This window comes from Triturus cristatus, chromosome 6 (genome assembly GCF_964204655.1).
Source record: "Triturus cristatus chromosome 6, aTriCri1.1, whole genome shotgun sequence".
NCBI classification, from domain to species: Eukaryota; Metazoa; Chordata; class Amphibia; order Caudata; family Salamandridae; genus Triturus; species Triturus cristatus.
This window is the reverse complement of record NC_140589.1, coordinates 1,726,273,069-1,726,299,028: the sequence shown is the minus strand read 5'-3', so window position 1 is coordinate 1,726,299,028 and position 25,960 is coordinate 1,726,273,069. Positions and strand designations below refer to the sequence as shown.

Genomic DNA, 25,960 nt, shown 5'->3' with positions numbered 1-25,960 from the left:
GTATGATTGCTTTTTAACAAAGCAATTTCTTTTTTTAATGCAACCCGTTTTCCTCAAAGGAAAATGAAAAGTGTTTAAAAAGAAAAATGAAGCTTTGCATTTTCATTTTTTAAGAGGAGGCAATGGTCCGTGGGACCACTGCCTGCTCTTAAAAAATATAATTTTTTTAACATTCTCAAAGGGGAAGGGATTCCCAATGGTGGTAAAGTGTTACTGTTTTGCAACCAGAATTTGGTCACAAAACATTAATACATACCATTCTGATTCAGTATTTGAAAGAGACACTCCTTCAAATGCCGAATCAGTATTTGGTAGAAAAGGCAAATTGCTATTCGGTAACAAGTTACCGAATCGCCAATTGCCTTTTGTACATTGTTAAAAGCTTTTTTGCAGTTGCAAACGGCCCAATTCTGAGAATCGGGCCGCTTGCGACCGCAATGAATCTTTGTACATCCGGCCCATAGCGCTTTCCTGCTGCTCTCTCTTGTAGGTCAATTGGCATATTTCCTGCATCTTCCACCCTGGTCGGTGTTATACCACAATAGTGGCAGAGGTGTGGCGCAGCGGCCAGGGCGGCTGACTCCGGAGCACAGGGGCTCACGATTCGAACGCCGGCGGCAGGTTAGCCCAGCACCATGTGACTCTGGGCAATAGCTCGCTTAATCTTCCAGACGGCCCCCAGCACCTTGGCACCCTCGGGTAATTGTTCGCGCTTTACAAATACTGGTATTTTATTCATATCAAAGGTTTAATATTAACCTGCACTTATATTTGCTCTACAATATCAACTCATTGTCTAAGTAAGGAAACATGGATTTAATGGTGAATCTATACTTAGCTGGGTATGCCCCTCTTGACAATATGTTAGTAGTTTATTATGTGGAGTAATATTGTGGAGTTGACATATGTCTGGTCGACATTACTCACTTCAGTAGTGTGACATGGCCCATGTCACTCTCTTTATGAACAACATATGTGGAATATATTCACTAATCGGAGGTTAACAGGGAAGAAGATGCCAGGCCCTCTCTTCTAGCCTACCTGTCAGAAGTTAAGCCTCGCTGGCTTTTGCAACATTAGACTACTTGGCTCGGACTTCGATACCTCCCACCCCTTCACACATTCACACCCTTAACACAGCTCCCACATGCTTCATCACCCCACCTTGCATGCCCGAATGATCAAAGGGACTTTAGATCATAAAAAATGTCAAAAAACGACTCCACCGGAGGGGGGCTGAAACAGCCGATGGGATGTAAGAGGAAATCCTCTTAGCATCAACAGAGCAATGCACCAGATCAAAGGAGGGGGGCCAGACGCCCAAGCTCAAGGGTCACATTAAAAGAGTCTGTTCAGCTTGCGCCTGCACCGGTTTACATCTAAGGTTTATTATTATAAGTTGTTAGCATAAAGTCATAGATCTCCTGGAATTAGGTGAATGGAAAAGCAGATCCAAGTGTAGTTCTTGCCCATCAAAGTATGTCCAGCTCTCTTCAGGCGGACGGCGGTTCTCACATTTTGAGTGTGTTTCCTCTTGAATGTGCAGAATTCGGCCCAAAGTAATTCTTGAATTAGGTTCAGATGGGTGACTGCGGTGGGAAAGGTCCTGTGCTCCACAATGAAAAGGATAATTTCTTGCTCGAGGTGAAGCTGCTGTGTCACGTGAAGAGCACGTGCTGCGTCGCCTCGATCACGTGCCTCGCCTGCTTTCAGAGTGTGGAGAGTGGGGGGTAACAAACATCACGGGGTCATTGCAACCCTGCGCAAATCCTAACTCGGGCACAGACTTTTGCTTGTGCCCAGTGGCATAGGGAGGGGGTGCGGTGGGTGTGGGCTGCCCCGGGTGTCATCACTGAGGGGGGTGACAAAATGGCAAAAATATGTGTTTTAAACACATATTTTTGTCAAGCCGGGAGTGACAGGAAATTTTCCGCACCGGGTACCACCTGACCTTGCTACGCCCCTGCTTGTGCCTTCGCAGGGATTACAACCTGCAGAGGTATTGCCGCATAATTAATTGCTGCATTTACAATCTGGTACAAATCAAGTGGACAAATGGTGCACATCTGAAATGGTTAGACGTGCCTTCTTGATGAGTTGATGGTTTAGGAAAAGACACACAATTGATGGACGGATTGCAGAACAAATCAAAACATTCTCCCCCAGTCAAGAGATCTGGGTTAAATCCATCATTCTTTTGCTCACCATGCCATTCCAGTTTGGACCCAGCCATATGCAAATCAGTTTTGACCCAGTGCCCAATGGGAACAGTCTAGCCCGAACTGCCAAGTCAGGTCCTCCGTGGACCGGAAACAAGCATCCTAGGACCGGTTTCGGGGATTCACCCCTCTTCAACCAGGATAGCTTGAATCCAGTGGCACAGTGAGCCAGGGACCTACGTCTAGGCATACCCGGAGCACTTAGGGCGAGAAAGCAAAGGACACACAATTGATGGACGGAATGCACCCGTGAGTCCCGTGCTCTCCATGCCACTGGAATCAAGCTATCCTGGCTGAAGAGGGGTAAAACCCCCAAACCAGTCCTAGGATGCTTGTTTCCAGTCCAGGGAGGACCTGGCCTGGCAGGTCGGGCTGGAATGTTCCCATTGGGCACAGGGTCAAGACTGATTTGCATATGGCTGGGTCCAAACTGAAATGGCATGGTGATCAGGCACCAAAGTTGGACAAAGACGACCTTGGTTATGACATACATAATGGAGCTGTTTCATAAGAAGTCTAATGGTCACTAAACACCCCATGCCCTGGTCACCTCCCTCTCTTGGTTTCTTCCTTTACTTATTTACTGTTCCTTTAATTCTGTACTGTTCCTTAAACTGTTCCTTAAATTCTTTACTGTTCCTTTCATTCTGTACTGTTCCTTAAACTGTTGCTTTAATTCTGTACTGTTCCTTAATTTCTGACTGTTCCTTAAATTCTGTACTGTTCCTTTAATTCGGTACTGTCATCCCATTACAGAAGAATGTTTGCATGCATAAAGCCACGCTACACGCTGACAGTACTACTGCTGACACCGCTGATTTATAAAGGCACCTGTTGTACCGTACTGCATAAAATGTCAATAAAGATGGTTACAAAAATATATATAGAGATGGCACATTATAGGTTATTAAATGAAACACAACAGAGGTTTTTGCACAGCTGAACGTGCATATTTGAAGGTGCTCATACATGTAGCCTTGAACTGTTGGTGACAGGTTGGAGTTGTGGTAGGGCCACTCAGCATTTTATCCTCCTTGAAGGGATAAAATGAGTAGCTCTGTGCAGTGCAATGGGATCAGCTTTTCATTTCAGTTCTATGAGACTGACCGACTGTAATAGCAAGCATTACAGTAAAACGTTATCAGTATGTACACACAGCATCGTGCTGTGACCCCAGCACGTGGTTTAGGGGTTCTAAACAGAGTTTCAGGAAGGAGTAGATTGCAATTAGGGCAGTTCTCATTGAATGGCAATGAAATAGTCAGCCCTGGGCAGAAGGGCTTAAATCCATGCAGGGAAATCAAATCTCGCTCAGGTGGGCCCTGGGCATTAGCATACAGCTGGTAATTGAAGCTTGGTGTCCTAGATCTGGCCGGATCGAGTCTGTCCACCGAGATCGCTCAGGGACACGATGATCTCTGTCGAGGCTGGCGTCTGATTTCACGCGCAGCTGCAATAGCTCTGCCCAGAGTCCCGTCGTCTTGGGGTGAGGTGTTCTCTCGTCCTTCATGTCTGTTACTTTCCGCTTTCACGAACACTTTGTAATGTTTTTTCTGCGGCTAGGTGGGGCTGTAAATAACAGGCTACTCATCAGTACCCTGCTTGTGGATGTCAGAAGGATGGAAGGCTGAGTCAGCCCTTCCTGGATCTTAACCTGTGCCCTGGAGGTTCACTAAAGTCTTTGGTAGCAGGCGTTTTTAACGTCTGAGGTGTCCTCCTTACCCTGGGTATTGTCAAAGGACAGTCACAGTTTCCCGCCCCCAAGATGCCCCTACCGCTCTTTACTGATTCGTGCTGAGGAACCTTGGCGTGTTAGGGGCCGATGACCCCCTAAGGAGGAAGACGTGGGAGAAGGATAGGACCCCCGAGGACCACCGGCTGGAGAATAAAGCATTGCTTCCGCCTTACCAGCCAGGTACGCTGCCAGCATTGGAAAACCGTGGGTGCAGAACTGTACTTTTTATCCAGCCGCCATTGTGCCATTGTCCGGGGCTGCTTGAAAGTGAAAGCGGGCATGGCAAGGAAAGCACATTGCAGTAGGAGAAACACATTAAAGAAAAGAGTGCTTACCAACTTAATAAGACATGCCGTGTCGCATCCAAAGTAATGGGGCCAGTCGCCATGGGTGTTTACAAATACAGACAAGGTGGTACCAAGGAAGGACTAACAACCCGAACAACAACTTGCAAGCCAGCTTTTACGGTGGACAATGACACAAGCCAATGAAAAATATGGGCGGAGAGTGGGCGGGGCTTCTCTTACATACTCCACCACAACAAGTCTCGCAGAGCAGCGCATGCACACTGACTCAGGCTCGACCTAAAAATAACATTCACTGAACAAAGTGAGTTAAAAAGTGAGTTATGGTTCTGGCTCAAACACATAAAACCCACTGAAATTCATTAGTAATAGTTATCACCACACAAACCACATGCCATTCCGCGTGCCGTACAACATGCTCATAACATCGATTGGCAAATGGCACTGATGCACAAAAACAGCTACGACAATACCAAATTAGTGTATAGCACAAGTTATGGAATGTGTTTTGTTTGTTCATAATCACAGCTGGCGAGTTTCTGAGTTTTTTCTCGTTTGAGCCAGAACTGTAATTCACTTTTTAGCTGGGTTTTTTCGTTGAGTATATGCATTTATTTATTGCATAGTCAGCTGTGTGGTTATGGTTAATCTCACTTTTCATTGATAATGTGTGTTTTGCTCTGCTTACAACTCTGGCATCATTTGATACATCTACATGACCGTTTTAAATCAAATAGTGAACCAACCTATGCATTTCAAGTTCTGTGAAGATTTGCATGGGGGTAAGTAATAGGAGGGGGTCAAAATTGAGGGCTTCCAATTTTAACTTCAAAAAGGAAAGTTTGCTGTTACTGCAAAGGCAGCTAAATGGAATGTTTCTAAACTTGGCATGAAACTAGAGCTTTACTCAGAGGAGTGCCTTTGTTTGGTTTGGTTTGCTGAAAAACAGATTTGAAGAAATTAGCACTACAAAAATGTTTCAGGCAGGCCTCGAAGGATTAAATAATAGAGATAACTTCACCATTAGTTTGCGGACAATTTCCGAAAGGTCTTGCGAGGTCACAAACTCATGTACCTTGTTTGGGCTCCCACACAAAAATGATCGATCAGAGTGGGTTCACAGGCTCAAATTTGCGTCTGCATATCCAAGCACAATGTTGTCGAAGACAAAGAGCATTGTAAGTTTAACACCTGTGGTGGGTTGGCTACAGGGCTTAGCCGAAGGGGAAGCAACCAACCAAGCTGCACATGACCGAATAAAAATGTGCAGCTTGGATTTGTCTTGGAGTTGCTTGTAACAGCAACCATATCACATCTTTACAAATATCATTTGTGCATTTAATATATGAACTGTTTATTTCGGGCAGTCACATTGAAAAATTTGTTTTTTCAGACATTGAAATATTTATAGAAAACAAAAAGTGAAATATCACACTATTCTATTTGGTTGTCTTTAGGAATTAATTAGTTACAAATTTAGGGCCCGATTCACAGAACTAACTTAAGACACAATCCTAAACTTACTACAATTTGGTATTCACAGAAGGCACTTACTCATTTTGGTATTCACAGAAGGCACTTACTCATTTCGGTATTCACAGAATTTAGGAGTCCTAACTTTAGGACTCCTAAATGCCTTCTGTGAATACCGAAAGTCTTAAAATTCAGATTTTTCGCAGTTTAGTAGTAGTATAGTTAGGACTCCTAACTTTAGGACTCCTAAATGCCTTCTGTGAATACCGAAAGTCTCAAAATTAGGATTTTTCTCAATTTAGTAGTAGTAAAGTTAGGAGTCCTAACTTTAGGACTCCTAAATGCCTTCTGTGAATACCGAAAGTCTTAAAATTGGGATTTTTCTCCGTTTTGTAGTAGTATAGTTAGGACTCCTAACTTTAGGACTCCTAAATGCCTTCTGTGAATACCGAAAGTCTTAAAATTAGGATTTTTCTCAATTTAGTAGTAGTAAACTTAGGACTCCTAACTTTAGGACTCCTAAATGCCTTCTGTGAATACCTAAAGTCGTAAAGATAGGATTTTTCTCAGTTCAGGAGTAGTAAAGTTAGGATTCCTAACTTTACTACTCCTAAACTGAGAAAAATCCTAATTTTAAGACTTTCGGTATTCACAGAAGGCATTTAGGAGTCCTAAAGTTAGGAGTCCTAACTTCTGTGAATACCGAAATGAGTAAGTGCATTCTGTGAATACCAAAATGAGTAAGTGCCTTCTGTGAATACCAAAATGGTAGTAAGTTTAGGATTTTGTCTTAAGTTAGTTCTGTGAATCGGGCCCTTAGAATTTTAGAGAAGAACACTGTTTTCATTTTCAGAAACATTTTCTGTCTGCAGAAGGCAGGAATTGTTGAAGCTGTCTTCTGCAAGGAGCAGCTATTGACGAGCAGATTGGAATGAAGATTTTCAGGTTTTGTTTTCGTTTGACAATGCTACAGAGTAGTTTGACCTGAATGGTCAGGGATGATTCCTCTGTGCTCAGAAGAATATTCGGTGTGAGGACTGTGGACATCCCTTTGGCACAACATTGTAAAATCCTGCCTGACAGGTCTGTCTGAAGTACATGTCAAATGTTGGTGCACTTGTAAGGGAGAAAACAGGATGCTAGAACAATTCTTTTGTGTCCTCTCTCTGGGTGCTGCGGAACCCCGCTTTGTTTCAATAGTCTTCCGTCTCCTGGTTTGTTATGGGTCCAGAGTCTGCTTCAAACTGTATTTTAGTCTTAGACATGTGAGGATAGTGTTGAGTCTAGGAGTCACCCCCACCCTCCCACTAGCTGATGCCAGACACAAATGTGGAACCGCAAAGTACCATCTTTAGAACTGCTTCTGGACCTATGGAGGATCAGAAGAGGACTGAATCTCCTGTCTCTGACTCGAGAGGAGCCCTGAAAGACTGGGTTTGCTCCTTCTTGTAAGCAGGACAGCGAAGTACCCTCAAAGGGTCAGCTGTGGTTACAGGAAGAGAATAAGCTTCAAGAGGTCTTTTTCGTGGGGTGCCCAGCTGGCCAGTAGCAACTGGATCTGGCCTGGACCTTGCTGGTGGTTACTGCTTGAGTGAGTGCTGACCCATAAGTGCTTTCGCTGCAGTCGTAGGAGCCATAGAAGTGACCCAGAGTAGCTGCTCCAGAAACCTTAAAAAGTAGGGACTTAGTCAAAAGGTAAAATCATTGAGTGGGACGAACCTGGTTTGTTTATCTGGCCCGCATGCCGTTGTGATTGTCAAAAATTGTGTCTAGGACCCGGTCTACAGCTTCCATAACTGTCATTGGCACTTCATGCTTTTTGGTGCTGTTTCTACTTATACTGTAAACATCCTGTCTCCGATTACCCTTATTGGAATTTTGTTATTTGGGTGTCATTTTGTTAATGTTTACTCTATTTTTCTAGTTCACTTAGCACTCTGAAACCATAGGACTTTATAAAAACACTGGTTAAATAGTGTGACGTAAACTAAACGGTGCAGCACCAGGGGAAGAAAAAGGTGCATCGGTATACTGTTTTAATACTAAGGATATAACTTAAAAGGTACGGTGGTAAGACACTCGTGCCCTGAATATTGCTGGCTTGGACAATGGTGCAATAATTACCATGATATTCTGAAACTGCAGGGATTGAAATGTATTGTCTGAAGAATGGGGCATAACATGCAGAGTTTGATGCCATACCAAAACCCGCATGTTCCTTAGTTACCGGGCATTGTTCGCCTAATAAATTTCAACTAGTCTGGCCCGCTGAAATTTGCAAGGGGAAAATACCAATTAATGCAGTGCTTACCTCACAACTCATATCTGCATTAGCTCTAGTAATGGAGTTCAGCTTCCTCATTTACTAAGTCAATATCTCCTGCTTTCAGTGGCGGCGCTCCAGCAATAGAACAAACAAAGTGCAGTTTGTACAGAGAGCCCTTTGGGGCAGTTGTTCCTTGTGAGATCATTGGTATCCTTGTTAAAGATTGATGGCTGATGGTCACATCCTCTTTGCACCTCTCATCCCTTCACATTGATGCACTGCAGAATATGAAGTGTCGGTAAAGACAAATATACAATTAGTAATAGCCAAGCACAGCAACAGAGAACTTAAGCAGCCTTTTCCCCATTATGTAGCCCCATTGTAAAACACATGCAAGCATGCACAACACCAAATGCATGGGTAGTACAGTGAAAGAATTTAAGAAGAATGCGTGTAGTATTTGCGTTTTCCTTCTTCCTGCCTCATGCCACCCAGCATTTCAGTCCCGTGAAACTAGGAGTACGAAAATAAATCAACATGCTGCTACAATATAGGCCAATCACCATTCCCTTAGCACCAGATGAAGCCTTCTTTTATTTCATGGACCATACAGCACTAGATGCACAGTGTTAGGTGTGCCCGGATTGGTCGGGTAAACCTGTGATACAGATGTTAGCAATCTGTTGTGTATATATGATTTTGGCTAGGAGGCAGGGTTGGAATAGGACTGCGGGGATACCTATAGGTGATCATTCTAAAGTAGGCAAGGATAGGATTGGCATTGAGACCCAAAAGATCTAATAGGCCCTGACAGCACTCCTCCCTCTTTCTCATAGTTGATGCTGTTGATATTGAGTATACATGGGTTCTGCATCTTTGCACACTGTGTCAGGTGCAGCGATTGCTTAGTCGGGCAGTTGGCTTCTTCCTGGAATAAGCCCGCTACAACAACCAGCCTAATAAATATTCTCAGGAAAGGGATAGCAAGTATCCAAATCTTGTTTGGAGACAATAGTTTCTTTCAAATTCATTGCAAATTAAAAACAACTCAATTTGTTCCTTTTTACTTCTCCCGACTCCCAAACCCCTCCCCTCCTGTAGGAGTTTCCTCATGTCACCAGTTTAACAGATCTCTCTGGCAGAAAACCACCACCCAGCGAGGTCCAATCCCCATCAGAAAGGCATCTTGAGGGTTCACTTTCCTCGGGTGCTGACCTCTACTTCCCATCTTTAAGTGACATGATCTTCAGGGATCCACTGGTCACTACAAATGGAAAAGGACCCCGACTAGGTCTGAGGATCACCCCACATGATCCTTGGGTAAACCCTTTATGGATGACCTATTCATAATGCTTTTACAATGGGATTAGTTGCTTATTTCTTCTCGCTTGTACTATTCTCTTGAAACCTATGCACTGTTAGCGCACCGTGTTGGTGTTTTTCACTTATATGAATGCCCAGAAGTGTTCGGGTTCAGACACTTCCTTGTGGAAATGTGGGAGTGCTGCCCTTACACCAGCACCATTTCAATATCTGACTGTATGTTTGTTCATGTTTAACAAACATAAATTAAATAGACTTATTTAACTCAATGGAGAGAATTTTTTTTTTTTCTGGGAGGGATTCAGTGCTGAAGAGTCTGGATTAGACTTAAATAAGATGTGCACAAGCGATAGAGCAACGATAAGGTAGGTTAAGGTCTCCGATGTTCCTCGTTAGAGGCTAGTGTAAAAAAAAGTTAAAGGATTTTTAAAGAGGTAAGAGGTGAAATATGCAAAATATTGGTAAGACTTTAAGTACCAAGGAGGAATGCTCAGGGAAAGAGAAAAACGGTCTGTGGGTTTGATACATTGTGTGAAAGTAGCCGACTGGCCTCCAGCCTTCCCGGGATGGGGGAGTGGCGTGTGAAGTAGGGTTGATCAGAAATGGGGGTGATGTCCCTGTGTCCCCCAGTCCACGAAATTTCATCAAGTTTTGACTGGGTTTAAAACAGCCAGGGCCTGACTGGCCTGTAGGGCAAACAGGCAGTGCCCGTAGGGTTGGTCTGATAGGTGACAGCGTGGGCCTGTTGTTTGTTTGGCTGTTTGTGGACCTGTTTCTTGGTATGATGGGCCGGTGTGTACTGTTGCTATCCCTCATATTGCCACACACGTTGCCTGTAGCAAGCACAAATAAATCCATACCTGGCAAAATACCTCCAGGTCGTGTCTTTACAAGTTTACAACTACCCTATTTGCAAAGTGGCCTACTTTTTAGGCATATGAATCGCTAATGCGGCCACTTTTATTTTGGTGCCTGGGCTTATTTTGTGCCGCAGTCCAACCCTGAAAATAGCGACTTGTACACATACTAATCGGAACTTACGGTTTTGATTTGCTGGAATTCTCACTTGTTCTGTTAGTCTCGGCCTAGTTTTTAATTTATTACAACATTGTACACTATTGTTTTCCATCTCCACCTGAAAAACAACACAGCTACCTAACTAGCTGGATGAAACATTTATATGCAATCTGTTTTTGGAAATAGCAGCCTAGATCTTTAAGCAAGAGTTTATGTAACTGTCCGCTCTTCAAGAAAAATAAGATATCACACAGCTTCATATCAATGACATAAGTTAATGATCAGCTTTGAGGATATATGAAATAATAGATTTAACTTACCGAAACATTTTAGAGAAACTAAATGAACTGTGCACAGTACAAAAGCACTGTTAAGGGATGCTGCAAATGCTAACCATTAGGCCATGGTAGAGCTAGTGAGGCGACCAAGCGGTCCTGGCCCTCTTGTGAAGTTCCTGGCACACACTTGGTGGGCAGAGGCCGGCTTCGACTGGCAGTGGCAGCCGGCACGGATCAGGGGTGAGAGGGCGGCACGGTGGGGAGGGGGTGTAAAAGGTGTCAAAAAGAAAAAGAAAATAACTTACCTTCTCGCTGCGTCTCTCCTTCATAGTCCCTTGCTCCGGCCGGAACAGGGAGCATACCAAGGCTCCCAGTCAGCCAATCACAATGCTGCAATGTAGCATTGTGATTGGTCTGAGCGCCGTGGTTCAGTGCTCAGAAAATGACTGGGAGCCTGGGCATGTTCTCCACGCAGAAGTAACGCAGCCTGTGTGGAGAACATACAAAGTGCGCATGAATATTTGGACGGCCCCCACAGTGTACTCACCACTCCCCCTACTCCTGTCGTGAGAGCAGGCCCTCCCCACAAACCTGCCGGGCATCAGGACAAAATAAATTGATAATAATGCGAGTTAAAACAATTATTTTTCCTTACCTTCACTGCTAAAAAGCAGTGGGGCAATGCTCCTGCGCCTTAGCGGAGGAACCGCCACTGTCCACTGGTGCAGCAGGTGAAGTGGCACTTTGGGCCTAAGGGGCCCACTGAACCCTGGTTATTGCTGTATTTTTTTTTTAATTCAGGCAACATCCAGAAGGTCAATTTCCTTCCTTGCACTAGGCCCATGATACACTGCTCCGCAAAGGCTGGCTGGTGCCCTGCAGTGCACAAATTGACAGCATGAGAATGCAGTGTGGCTGACTATTGAAATCCTGACACATTCTGAAAAGCAGCACAAATAAATGACAGCAAGTGATATTGACAGATACCACCATTATTTTAGAAGTCTGGACAGAGAGCACATTGACAATGAGGACATGTTTGTTCTGCACTAGAAAGAGCAGTGTGCATGCTGGAGAAACAAGCCACAGGACCCACTGCTGGGCAAGAGTGGGCAAGTGGAGGGGTGCCCTATGTGAAAAGGGCATGGAAGAAATCAGATGGAGAGCTCTCCGAGATTTATCTGGATGTCACTACACTGTCAAGGCTGTGCAGTTAGTATGTGAGACCGGAGCATAACTCTGGCGCACTCTGCCTGTCACACTAACACTATTTAGGATAGGACAGGATGAAAATGTATAAAGCGCACTAAAACCAAATGGTATCAAGGTGCTGGGCGAGACGGAAGAGAGACTAGAACCAACCTGCTAGGAGGCAAAGAGACAGGTCTTTAAAAGCTTCTTAAAGGACTTTCTACTCATACAGTATTCTCACTAGTACATAGTATACCTAAAAATGGACCACTTTCAGGGCCGGACTGAGAACACAAAGCAGCCCCGACATCTCTATCAGACTGGCCCCCGGTGAGGGAGTTGGGGTGGTTTTTAGTGTGAAGCACTGCTGCCTAACTAAACCGGCCCCCAGCACTGCTGCTTAACTAAACCGGCCCCCAGCACTGCTGCTTAACTAAACCGGCCCCCAGCACTGCTGCTTAACTAAACCGGCCCCCAGCACTGCTGCTTTTGTTACAGGGGGCTGATATTGCAGCACTGCTGCAGAACCGGCCCCCAGTAATATAAGCAGCCCCCACTGCTCCAAAACCGGCCGCCACCCTTCCAACCCCCCGGGAAAACGCTTGATGCCCTCTACGGCCAGTCCGGTCCTGACTACTTTCCCTCTTATACAGCCACACACAGTATTACAAACACTTAGGCCTTGATTATGAGTACGCCGGCCCTGGATGTGATATTTCAATAGTTAAACATCAAGTACATGGGGGTTTGTTATTTAATGGGTGAAATAATGATTGCATATTATGAGTTAAGCCCTGAAAATTGGGACGTGTAGACCGAAACCTGCATTTCCATACTTTCTGGGCATTTATATGCAGAATTGAACAGCTGATACTTAAAACCAATTTCTACCTTGAACAATAGCAGGCGTGTGTTCTTTATTGCACTTGGAAATTACTTGGTGTTTTAAATTTTGCACGACTTGCAATTCTGACATTGTGCATACAGGGGTATGCACAGGGTTGGAATCATGTGGTCCACTTATTACCAGGGACTAACTGGCAGTGGAGGACAGAAAGATTAAAATAATGACCCCCACACCCATGGAAAAGGGTCACTAGTTATTTGTTGGTAGTGCTGTCTTTGGAAAACAAAAGGTTTGGAGGACAGCCATCAACACCAATGCACTGAGATCACCGCTGGGCCGGAAGTGATTTTCTGACTCTCAGGGTGGAGAACATAATATCCACCTCCACCCTGACGTGAAGACCCTCATAGTCCATATCAGGCCCTTAGGCTGCTTTCCTGAAGACTACTAGTAAAGCTGTGACGTTCTTCCCGTGATGTCACTATTAATTCAGATTAGAGAAGCAGCACGCTTCCTTTTCTGCCTATGGTCCTACCAATCCTATTTAAGCTCTTAGTTTCGAAAGGTAAGAGAGAGAGAGTGGCTTGAATAGATCATCTCAGGCACAAGGTAACCTTTAGAATGCATACTGCATCATGGAGAAATAGTACCATTGCTCCAGTGTCACACTGATCCCTGTTGAAATATGCATCGATGCCACTGGAACTTACTTCCAGTGACACAGTGTATTGTGTGTGAACCAGTAATATTTTCCCAACATTGCAATATATTGTGTTTAAAGATGCACTGAAGAAATAAGCATTTCTCTGGTGTCTTCCTTTATCTCTGTGTTGTGTGTGGGCAGCACCAGATGAGGCCTCCCCAATCACCAAAATCCCCTTCGAGAAAAGGGTACGGGTCATTTTGAGCGCTTTTGATCACCGTCTAAATGTGGATCTGAAAGTCCTCATGAGATCTCCAATCCCTTGCAGAGAAGGATCTTACATCGCCGGTGAAGGTTGATGAGCTAACTTGAGCATGGGTACTCAAAGCATTTTCTCAGGGGCCAAAAGGTTTGGTCTGTGATGTGACCAAGGGTTGCATTGATGCCAGCAGGGTGGTCGGGGCGGGCAGGGGGCTTCTGTTGATAGTAAGGTGGGTGTAGGGAAAATGAATCATATACATCTAGTGGCTGAACTGCACAATGTGAAACCAGAAAACTTGGGATTAATCCCGGCTTGCCCACTTTACCAAATTGTGTGATCCGAGGCAATTGTTTTATTTCACTTTCACTCCTTTTTCTTTATTCTCATATACAAGAGGACTTCAAAATACATGACTTCAGGATGTGCACTGTAAAAAACCTTCTACTGTGTTTTATTATAATAAACAATTATGATGTTCATGTTTAATAGGAACCCTGGACACCCAAAAGTTGCACATAACAACTGACTAGCCTTTTAGTTCATTTCTAGCATTATTATGTCAGGGCAAGAATGCATGTTTCTAAGTTCATGTTTGAAAACCTTCATTTTCTCAAAGCACTGATATAATCTGATGTACTAAGGTGAAACTCTTCTGCATGTTAATGAAACACACTTTTTGAATGTTGAAGAAACTATCATATTTTTCCACTTTTGCTGCCAGATGTCTTCAAAAAATGAAGATGTTCCTAAAGTTAAACCGTGCAGAACACCATAGTTACTTCTTTATTAACTTCAATTAACCTTTAAATGAAAGCTTGCCTGTTTATTTAACATCTTTTTTAATTTTCATGCTTAGTGGAGAAAACAGCAGACCAGTGATGCAGCTGACCAGGGGGCCGCGTGTAAAGGTCAGGAGGGCTGCATGCAGCCCCCAGGCAGTACCTGGAGTATCACTGAACTAGTGCATGATTTCCAACGTAGCTATCAGTGCTAAGAAGATGCAGCCTGCTACAACACACATGTTATAAGATGATGACATGAAGTAAATTAGAACATTGGAATGTGGAGCACTCCATTGAATACAATGGAGTGCTCCTTGCTTCTATGGGCCGGTAAAAGCCCACAGAGCAACATTCCAATGTCGTTTGAACAAAGGCCTCCCGGAGCCCTAGGGGATTTCATTCTCAATGTCTAATCTCTAGGGGCAGAATGTTCTAAGCCTTATAGCCCTTCGTAGCTGGGCTATAGCGGCCATTAAAGTCGCCTTCGGCTCGGGCCTTTAACGCTGGAGCGGGCCTTTAATGGCCGTTTATGGTCCGCTACGGTGGGCTATAATGCTGTAATAAAGACCATACTCTGATGGGAGAACCTTCTCATTTGTCAATTTTAAGGCCTGGAATAGGCTGGGATAGGCTTCCCCTCTTACTGATTGCCAGCAAAATCATAGCCCCTTTCGGAAGCTTCTAAAATGTCACTCCTTTGTTTAAGCTTCAGTTTTTCATTTCTTAGTGCCGGGAAGCCCTGTTTCTGGGCAGAAGCACTTTACAATTCTGACATTCATTTATTTGTTAAATAAAGTATAAAAGTGTTGTTTCATGTTTCCGTGGTTACGGCTGCGGTCATGATGTGTTTTGTAGTATAAAAAACAAAAAATAATAAAACCTCTATGTTATGTTATGTATATTTGTAAAGCAAACTATCACCCATGAGGGTGTCTTATTTTATGGATTTTGAAAGCATTTACTAAAAATGTCTTTTAGCGTATGTGAAACACTATCCTAAAAAAACAACTCAGAATCCAGTTTGACCGGTTGGAAGCTTCCATAAAATCAGCAACATGTTACCACAGACAGAGGAGTATTTGCATCCTAATGTGGCACGATGAGTGGGGCCTTTGTCCAAAGAGAAGGCAAAGATGAGCCGTGGAGCTGGGCCAGAAGCAACGTCTTCCTGGGGTTCTGGCATACCTGTAAAATTACCTGACACATGGGGGGCAAAGGGAGCAAAGGGGAGTTAGCTAGCAAGGTGACTTTCAGCGTTATTATTATTACAGAATGTACAGAGTAAGATTTAGGATATACAAAGGCAAATTCTAATGATCTTTCACTAACCCACACTGCTGCAAAGGGTGTTTGGGTCCTACAGCAATAAACTGATATACCACAGAGTGCCACCATGTACATTTCTGGAGCTCTCATCAATGCCTACCAAAATACTAATCTGTCTGACTTTTTGGAATCCGGTTTGGCATTTGGTGACTCATAAAACTTATTAGAACCCATTTTTGTTACATACATGAGAAATGGGCAGATGTATGGATTCTTTGAAAATATCCTAGCAAGATGTCTCAGTGAGTTGACTCTCTCTGCGGAAATCTGCAGTGATACTAAGGTGACGAGTTTGAACCCTTGCGAGGGAAATGGAGTCTTTCGTCCACCGAAGGTTAGTAAACTGAGAACCTTCAATTAAGCAACAACAGTGGCTATTTACAGTGCTTAGAAACAGTAGAAAAGTGGTATAGATACAATTTATTAAGAACATTTGGGTAGATGTGGTCTACCCTTTCTCTCATAGTAGATTGGTTTTAAGTACAGATCCTGGTGGCAGAAGCATAACGTTACCTCTAATGATTGAGTCCCTAAAGACAAATGTTTTAGCTCTTTATCCTTAACTTAGTGCCTGCTACTGATATGCTCAGGAAAGCATAACCAGCATTTGCAATGCAATCAGTCTCGCCTTTGGGATCTTATATGTATTATAGCTATGGAGCACATTAGCCTGGGTGCTGAAACATCTACTGTTCTTTAACATGGAGGGAAAGTAAACACCAAACGTCGTGACACGCCAGGTATGGGAACACGTGGAGAGAAATAATGCCACCCATCAAGGTGTACTGAATAGTTTCTGGTTAGCGGCTTTGGAGGAAAAAGTGCCAAAGTGGTGGCATGATGGAAAAGATGAGGGGAAGAACCAGTTTAAAATGCAGAGGGCCAGGTAGAGGAGGAAGATTTGGGCCTGGGGATCCAGGAGAATAAAGATCAGGAGGTCTGTGAAGAGAGAGAGCAGTAGGACAACCAGGACCATCAGGATGTCCAGAGCAACAAGGAGTAGGAGGGGGATGAGGAGGACCAGGGGGATGAGGTGGACCAGGAGTAAGAAGAGAGAGAGGATCAGGGAAGCCAGGATGACCCGAGTTGACATGGAAGCACCACGAAGAAGATGAGGACTGTAAACATTTACATTGGCAGGACTGCCCTAAATTGTAATTGTATTTATATAGCACTTACTACCTCTGACGAGGGGTTGAAGCGTTTTTCAGCGAGTAACACGCTACTTCGGGACCTAAAAAGGATTAGTGGTAAATTAGTATAGGGAAACATCAAATAATTTGAGCGGTGGACATGTGAGCCTGTTCGTTGGATTGAAAAGGAGAATGGAGGGATAGAAGAGTGAAGAGTCTAGAAAGTGTTTATTGGGAGATCACAGTAGTAGGAGGAGGTTTGGGATGAGTAAAGGAGCGATGGAGGGGGGAATACTCTCTAGAAGTGGATTAGGGAGATCCTAGTAGTAAAATGAGATGTCAGATGAATCTAAAGAGGGATACATGAGGGAAGAATTTAGAAAGGGTTGTTTGCGAGATCTTGGTAGTAAAATTAGGTTTGGGTGATGCAAGGAGGGGTAGAGTAGGGAAGAGTCTAGAAAGGGTTATTTTGGGCATCACAGTAGCAGAATGAGGTTTGGGATGAGTCAAAGGGTGAAGATAGAGGATATATTTAGAGAGGTATAGGGTGAAACATAGGGTAGTGCATTAGAGAGACTCAAATGTGGTTTTTAATGTATTCTTTAAGGTATGTATTTATATTACAGTAGCAGTAAAGTAATAGATATGTAAGTACTTAGAGGTATACATGCATAAGGAAAGTAACATAGCAATAATTAAGATGCATTTAATAAACTCAGTCTTTCAAGTGTTACTGTACTTTGAGCTAATTTATATGTGTGTGTGTTTTTTTAATTAAATAGTGAAGTAATTGTAGATAGTTATGATAAAATGTACATATTGTGAGAGATAAGTAAATGGAGAACCACGAGCATCTAATCAAATAACATATGAAAACTATGCAGTGACCTATATACATGTTAAGCATTGTATAATATAACCCAAAGTAATATGAACATTTGTTAAGCAGACCTAAAGAATATCTAAATATTTATAATTATACATATTTATATAAATAAATACACATATCTAGATAAATCCATATAATCAAATGAAATGTGTATTTACACAGGGATATGCTGTACATTGTTTTTGAGTATGGTGGTTATGTAGGGAAGAGCCAACTCTGATGTAGTCTTCTGAAGTTATGTTTGGGGGCAGTGAGTTCCATAGTTGGCTGCTTGAACAGAGAAGGATGTGCCACCTATCTCTTTTAGGTCAAGCCTACAGCGCTTGCACTGCAGGATGATATGTTGTATGTGCTTTAGGGAGTTTGACTCCTCCCACCATTTTGGATTGACTTTTTTCTGTCATTTAAAAATGGTAGCCTCCAAATGGCTAATAGTTGGTGCGTGTCGCACCTTTTGTCAAACGTTAACTCCCCTGGAGTAGCGGCGCGGGAACGAGCAGGGGCGTGCACGTAGTCCTTGCATATGGACATCCAAGGAACTGAAATGCTAGTGTAGTCTAGCACATTATTTCTTCCCATCTCGCTCTCGCAGCTCCTCTGCCTCACGCAGCAGGTTCACCCATGTATTTTTTTTGTGCAGATTTATATAGTGCGAACTCGGCCCGAAGGTATTGGAGTGTTTAGCACCACCATTGGAAAAACTACCCACCCCACCACACATAGCAAGCATGCTAATAAATAAACACACCACACATTTTTTGTTTGGGTAAAACTGCTGCAGGTTTATTACATACACCGTTATGTAATATGGTGGGTTATCTTACGGGCGATCCAAGGGCAGGCAATCATCTGGGCCGCCTGCCCGCCTGATGAGCCAAGCAGCACTGGGGCGAACCCCATCTGTGCTGCCCCTTCTGGTTATCCTCTTTCCGGATCACGTGACACATGGTCCCTTATTACTCATGCCCCTTTCAGGGCGGAGCGTAGCAAGGCAAGCCCCTGGTTGTTCAGGCCCACAACCGCCCGAAGGACTAACGGGGCGCCGACACGGTTTTCCAGGAACCTCCCATGAGGCTCCTGGGCTTTGGCTCTGGCACCCCCTATGGTGCCGCGCAGAGGTACCCTTCTGTACCCATTTGCTTCCAGATCGCCCTGTAACTCCGCCTGCAACGAAAAAGGAAAACATTACAACATTCTCTGCCTCCTGCCTGCCACAAACCACGCCGGGTAAGCAGCAGGGTGGGAGACGGCGTGTCCAGCGCGCAAAAGAGGATGTCCAGATGGTGGGGGAGGCATATATACAGCTCCCCCTGTCCTCGCGCTCAGGAAGTGATGCTCGCATAGCGTGCCGCAACAAGGCAGGGGGGGACTCCTCCCTGAGTCCCTGCCCATAAGGGGGGTGAGGGGTGCCCCGGTGGCACTAGAGGACTGCCCGCTTTAGTGGCCCCTGTGGGGGCCTCGGGCAGCCGCATTACATGAGCAACGGTTACTGTTACACATTCAGGCACAGGGAGATTAAGTGATTTGCCCAGAATGAGAGGATGTGGACGCGACCCCCAGGCTCGAACCCTGGTTTCCAGCACCAAAGTCGGCAATCTAGCCGACAGACCACATCCTCTCCCCAAACGCAGCACACGTAAGTAAAAGAAGGCGCACACTCCATGTTTTCCCTATTATCCTTTGGGGTGGGGAGGCATTCTTTCGCAAAGCACACCGCCATTCAGCAGCTAGCTCCGCCCCTAGGTATCAACACGGAACACCAACACTATAGCCCGGTGTCTCTGGTGCAGGCATGCTACAGCCTGTCCACAGAGCTAGCAGTAAAATAAGTATCGTACAGTTCACAACAGTTGTTTAGCTCACCTTCAACTTGTTGATAAAGCAGCCTTGATTAATTTCCGCAAAGGCCACACACTGGCTCCTCGGTGTTTCACTAGAAGGGTCAACAAACATGTTTAATTAAGCCGACACGTCTTTCTTTGGGGATTAGATGGCCTTGGCAAGGATAGTGGCAGTAGTATGGGGCCTCCCATGCGAGCCCGGTAGGGGTTAGAGCCAGGAGCCACTACGAGATCCCATAAAGAGCTGTTGTTGATATTAGAGCAACTTGTGCACATAAAGGGGCATATTATCAAGACAGGCGAAATTATTATCGCCACTTTAGCGGCAGAAAACTGCCGCTAAAACAGCGATAATGGGCTTGATAATATGCTCCATGGAATTCCAATTGAAGCTCAGGTTAGATGTCCTTCACATCTAACATGGGCTTCAATTGGAATTCCATAGAGCATATTATCAAGCCCATTATCGCCGTTTTAGCTGCAGTTTTCTGCCGCTAAAGCGGCGATAATTTTATCGCCTGTCTTGATAATATGCCCCTAGTTACTCCAGACTTCTGTCCACCCAAAAGTAAAACAAATCAGACTACATTTTTTATTTTCAGTTTTCTGTAGCACAAACTCGACCCGAAGGTATTGGAGCGCTTTAAATGAGCACCATTTACATTACACAAGGTCACATTAATTTTTTGGTAGGCACGTGAAGATTGAGTGATTTGCCCAGAATCACACTATGTATTTCCCTCTCTTCACTGTACCACACAATTATCTCTCCAACTTTAACAACCTACATCTAAACACTCTCTCTCTCTCGCTCTCTCTAACTCTACCTTTCTCTAACTCGTTCACTCTCTATAATTCTCTCTCTTCACTCAACCTCTCACTTATATACACAAATAACTCTGTCTCTATGTACGATCTCTCTCTCACTTGCTATCACTTTCTCACTCACTCACGCTCTCTCATTCACATAAAAAAAACACATTTCCATTACAACAGCAATAGCTCTAACTCTAAAAAAATTGCGAGAAGCATTGCAAATTCTTGTTTTCTTGTAAGGTGGGATTTTGAGGCAAGGTGCCAATCTGGAGCAGAGGTTTCTTTGCTGAATGTATGTGGTGATTTTATTCCTGATGAATAGCATCCTTGTTCCATTTATTGCTTTGTGGGTGATGCAAAGCAGCTTGAATGTGGATCTTCTGGCAACTCGTAACAAATGCAGGGCCCTCAAGGGAGGAGAGGTGTGGGCTAGTGGCTTTATATGTAAAAGTAGTCTGGCAGCAGAGTTTGAAATCTGTTGTAGTCTTTCCATAGTTAATAAAGATGATCCATGGTGGAGGCCATTGGGTAATAGCACAGGCCTTCTGATAAACAATGACCAATGGCCATAAAGTGAACGGGCTGTTAGTCCCAGGATCTCAACTGTGGAGCCAGGTGAGGCTCGGCTGCTAAAAATCTAATGCTTTGCCCAACTCTACACGAGGTGGGCATACCATGAGCTAGGTGGCTGGAAGCAGGGCTCCTCGTCAACTTAAATGGATCAAATATTTTTCAGAATAGATATGTTATATACAAGGTATCAGGGGTGCAAGGGATTACTGTACACTGAACAATAAATATAGCAATCCCCTCTTCCTTTACCTGTACACTTTCACAACAACAGTGTTTTCTAAATCCCAGTTAGGATCTTATGTTTCTGCACCTGAAATACCATACCGGGTTTGTACTCGGGAGCTTCAGGGGAATGTGCACTTCTTCCATATATGGAGCACTGAGGGTCAGGAAGTCTCCTTTGCAGGACACAGAAATCAAAACAAGCTTCGGCTCCTGTCGAGCAGTGACAGTGTTTCCATCTTCCTCAATCACAAGCCAGTGCCTGGAATGAAAGAACAGAAATAAATAGCAGCTATGTTTTATGTTGGCCAGAGAGTTAAGAAACAGACTGCAAAATGAATTTAACATGCGCAGAAGCTAAGTGTACATGGCCTAATTCAAGAAGCGCATTTGTCAGCAGAAGAGAGGATCTATATACAAGGGGGATCCCCCCAAGAAGCACAGCAAATTTGGGAGAAGGGGATGAGGGCGGGTCATGGCTTGATATGTTTCAATGGCCGGACCGTTATATGCTTTTGTAATTGTGACTCCAAGAGGGGGCAATATTAATGTTGATTGCTATGTGTATGCTGTAACAAAAGTATAATAGCCAATAATATCAGAGTGGAGTGGTTTTGTTTTCTGGTTGGCAATAATGATGTAGTGTTTTGATAACAAGAAAGCTAGTTTAAAAAAATTAAAAGTGCCGAATTTACGCTGCACATGGAGCACAGTTTTGGAGGGCATAGTGGTCCATCCACTATGCGCTCCAAAATGAAACAAAGCATCTATGTTTGCACTGCACATCGCTGAGAGTACCATATTGTTGATCACCAACTTTCAATAAATGCCAAGTCTCTTAAATTCCCTCTTGACTTCAGCCTCACCCTCAAGGTACACAAAACAAAGGCAGCATGGTACCAGCTCTCTCTTAAAAAGAAAGTGAAACAATTTCGGTAGGATCCTTGTGATCCTCGGCAGACTCCTTACACAGTTACATAATCAATTGGGCTGTATCTGGGTGTGGTCAATAAAGATTATGACATAGTGCATTCAGTTAACGTTTGCATGCCAAAGAATAAAGATGTGTTTTACAGAGCTCCATGTGTGGTGTGGTCATTTTTGTGCTCCAGAGCTGGGGTGGGTGCGACAACTGCCCACGAGTAGGGGAAACGTGCCCTGAGGAAAAACAACTGCTCTCCTCGAGAGTTTGCCAAGGTCCAGCAAACTGCTTGTGTGTGCAACATGCACCCCAAGAAGCAGTCTTCGGTTGGCGTATGTGTAGTCAAAGCACTGCTCTAGCTCTTACAAGGCCCTCGAAGAATGTGATGGCCCCACAAAGGAGCAATGTCAGAATGGCCGCCAGAAGCCTAATGGCAAAGCTGAAAAAAGAAATACTGCGCCACAGCGTAACATAGAACCATCATACATACAAAACAGAAATGCTAAAGGCAGAGACAATCAGGTACAAGAAATGAAAAATCCGTCAAGGAGACTCTACACAAACACAAGGGTTATGTTTACGAAGCCGTTGGTCCCTATAGAAACAGCCTAAAAGGCCACTGGTGGCAATCGGCACAAAAGAAATTGAAGTTCTACAATGGCTGCAGAAAGGAGCAACAAATATGGCGCAGCCACATTCATCTGAAACCTCCACCACCATTCGACACTGCTAAAAAGCAAAATATTAGTGGAAGTCGAACTGCATGGATCGAAACGTTTGATGACTTCACAGAAGCTCTAGAAGAAGCAGATGACAAAAAGATCATCAATAGTTAAAGAACCTTGCAGGTGATGGAGTGAAAGAAGTGATAAAGAATATACCACAATTTGATGAAGTATCATACCATCAAATCAAAGAAACGTTGGGAGCCAAAATTAAATCCAATGCCGAATGTCGGCAATGTCAGGTACACTTTCAACCAGGCAAGACAGCAAGCTGGTAAAGCGATGGATGAGTTTGTCGAAAGACTTGATACCCTCATCAAACACTGCAAGTTCAGTGAATTCAAAGATAAAGAAGCCATACATCTCAGTCATCGATGGTTGCCTCTCTGATTCATCAGAGAACACACGTTGAGAGAAATGCTCCATCTAGAAAAGGTACTCATGGCTGCAAGAGCTGAGGAACTTGCAGATCGACAGGCTGCTGATATGAAAATTAGACAGATATGCAAGGGCTGTAGGAAAGAAAACCATTTCAAAAGGTCTATGAAGTGAAAGAGAAACCAAATGTGTCACGACAAGAAGAGAAAATGGGCGCCAGAAAGTTTCAGAAACATTCTAGCCATGCCCACAAGGCCAAACGGCAACATCAGTTGAGACAAGTAGAGACCAAACAAAGTAGATCATTTATCTTCCAAAGGCTCTTCAACGTCATCATCGAGCGACAGTGAAGCAGATGGATGTGCAATGGCGATGTTGGCCACAGAACAACATGCATAAGTAGGATTGGCTGCTTGCAAAGAAGAACACAAGTCAAAGAGAGATCGCCACATGAAGCGACCTAACTCATTTGGACAGTGACCCAAGATCACGCTGAAGGTGAATGGCTGCCCTATAACTGTTATTATAAACAATGGTGCATCAATCAATATCATTCCAGCAGACAAATACAACAAACTTTTTTCTGATGCCACATCTAACACAGTCGTCAGCTGCAGAAATCTTTCACGATGTAATTCATCAAGTAATTCCACCTGTCACACATGCTTCTAACTACACTGATGCTATACTAATGTTTGAGACCACTCAAAAGGAGCATGACTAAGCTTTTACACAGGTATGTCATCTGCTTGCTGACTCAGGTCTCGCTTTGAATGCAGTAAAGTGTGAGTTTCACAAAACCAAACTCAAATTCTTTGGCCAAATTTTCTCTGAAGGAGAAATGACTCCTGACCCTGAAAAAGTACAAGCATTGTCATCCCCTTGTTCTCCTCAGGATGTGACCATACTGCGATCCTTCTTAGACATGGCCAGCTATTGCTCCAGATACATTTGTAGCTTTGCCACAGTGAGTTGACAAAAGAAAAATATTCCATTTGACTGGTCCCCTGAATGTGACCGAAGTTTGAAGAAAATCAAACATACAATTGAAAACGCGACTGAAATGGCATATTTTGATCCAAAGTTACATACTGAAATAATAATAGGCGCTAGTCCAGTGGGGTTGGGCATGATCCTTGCTCAACACAATGGATATCCAACATCCAAATGCTCAGAGACACATTGTGGTACTGGAGCGGGTTATGCATAATTTTGTATACCCACCCCATTTTGCATGACGTTTTATTAATTAGATTTAATAACTAATTATAACCGTACTAATAGGTTTGGAGTGATGTGGAAATAACTAATCAACCTCATAAATGACCGGAATACATGTGGGATTTGCATCTGCATGGCCTAATTAATTACGTGAACTAAATTTCGTACGCATATTAATAATAGATAATTAGAACATCGCATGATATATGTTGCTTTGGTGATGTAATTGTGATTCGTGCTTTATTTAGTAAGTATAAACCGCATTGAGTGTTGCTTTTGGCTAGATAAATACACACACATATGGGTATTAGCGAGGGAATGACATTTAATTAGTCATGTCTATGTATTAATTACATTTTTGTGTTTCTTTGCTTAAGTTGACTATTCTGGCCTATCGAATGATGGCTGCTTTTGGTGCCTAACCCGACTGCCAACGCTGAACCAGGCTTGGGTGAAGTGCGCCTGCGCTAAAGATGAGCAACAATGGCCCTGTCCTGACCCCAGGCAAGCTGCACTTATCAAGGCCATTGGGAATGGTGCCAGCGCTACAGACAAAAGACTTTATTAAAGAACCGGAACCAGCAAGTATGCTGACAACATGGACTAAACCTTATGGGAACGGAGAGGTTGACCCCTGATCAGCCAATCAGAACAGTTTAAAACTCAATTTTGTTACATTTTGTTATTGAAATTATTATAAAAACCCATAGAATAGAGAGGTAGGGATGTCGCTCCTTCGATTTCCTGATGATATGCTGACGGAGAGGACGGTGACACTGCAGGACAGCTGTTAGCCTGAATCTTTGACAGACTGAATTAATGCCCAAACTCCTGATCAACTGAATCTGCTAAAATTGATGGGTATAGATTTGCGAGACTGCAAAATTTGACATAGAGGATGACTTTAGCCAGAATAGGCAAATATGAATGGCAACTTGATCAAATGAATGATTTAATCTGCAATATTAATATAAATTTGGATTTGAACATCTACAGAAATGAGTTGGGCTGTTTATTCATTGAAATGTGTTAATGAAAAGGTTAATTAGAGTATTAGAAATTCACTTAAATCTACAACTAACAGATCCGTCCCGGTTATGAGGGGAATACCAAATGTGGAATATAGGGCCTAATGAGTATAAGAAGGGTTTGTAGGTGTGTTGCTCATTAGGGTAAAGTGGCATCTTCCTTCCTCATTCTTCAGCGCTTGGAAGGATAATCGCCTCTCGCACGGACTGATGGTGAGTGTATGTTGCTGTTATGGGCCCCACCAGCGAATGTATGGATAGTGTGCGTGTGTGATATCTTTTAGTCCGTGACAGTAGGGAGGGATTTTGCACTCTGCGCTGCATCAGTTTTTCTGGTAGCAGTATGATGGTTAGTTATTGTTTGGTTTAGTGATTATTGCTTGTAAATTGCTTATTGATTTTGGTTATTGATTGGTATTAATGTATGTACTAACACTCTATGTTGAGTTACGTTGAGTTTAATGTTGTTTGCACAACTTCTGGGATGTAGGAAGTCGGAAGTTTGTAACGGTTCCGTAGTAGAGCAGAGGTAAGCGCAGCTCTCG

General features: G+C 43.7%; 1 protein-coding gene across 1 annotated transcript in view; it reads right to left on the bottom strand.

Moving 5' to 3' along the window:
* LOC146821880 (mitochondrial amidoxime-reducing component 1-like) overlaps window positions 1-25,960 on the bottom strand; it is a 146,883-nt gene that overhangs the window by 77,090 nt on the left and 43,833 nt on the right. Inside the window, exon 2 of the mRNA XM_085609393.1 lies at window positions 21,230-21,403. Coding sequence (XP_085465519.1) covers window positions 21,230-21,403 — 174 coding nt within the window. The remainder of the gene's footprint in view (window positions 1-21,229; window positions 21,404-25,960) is intronic.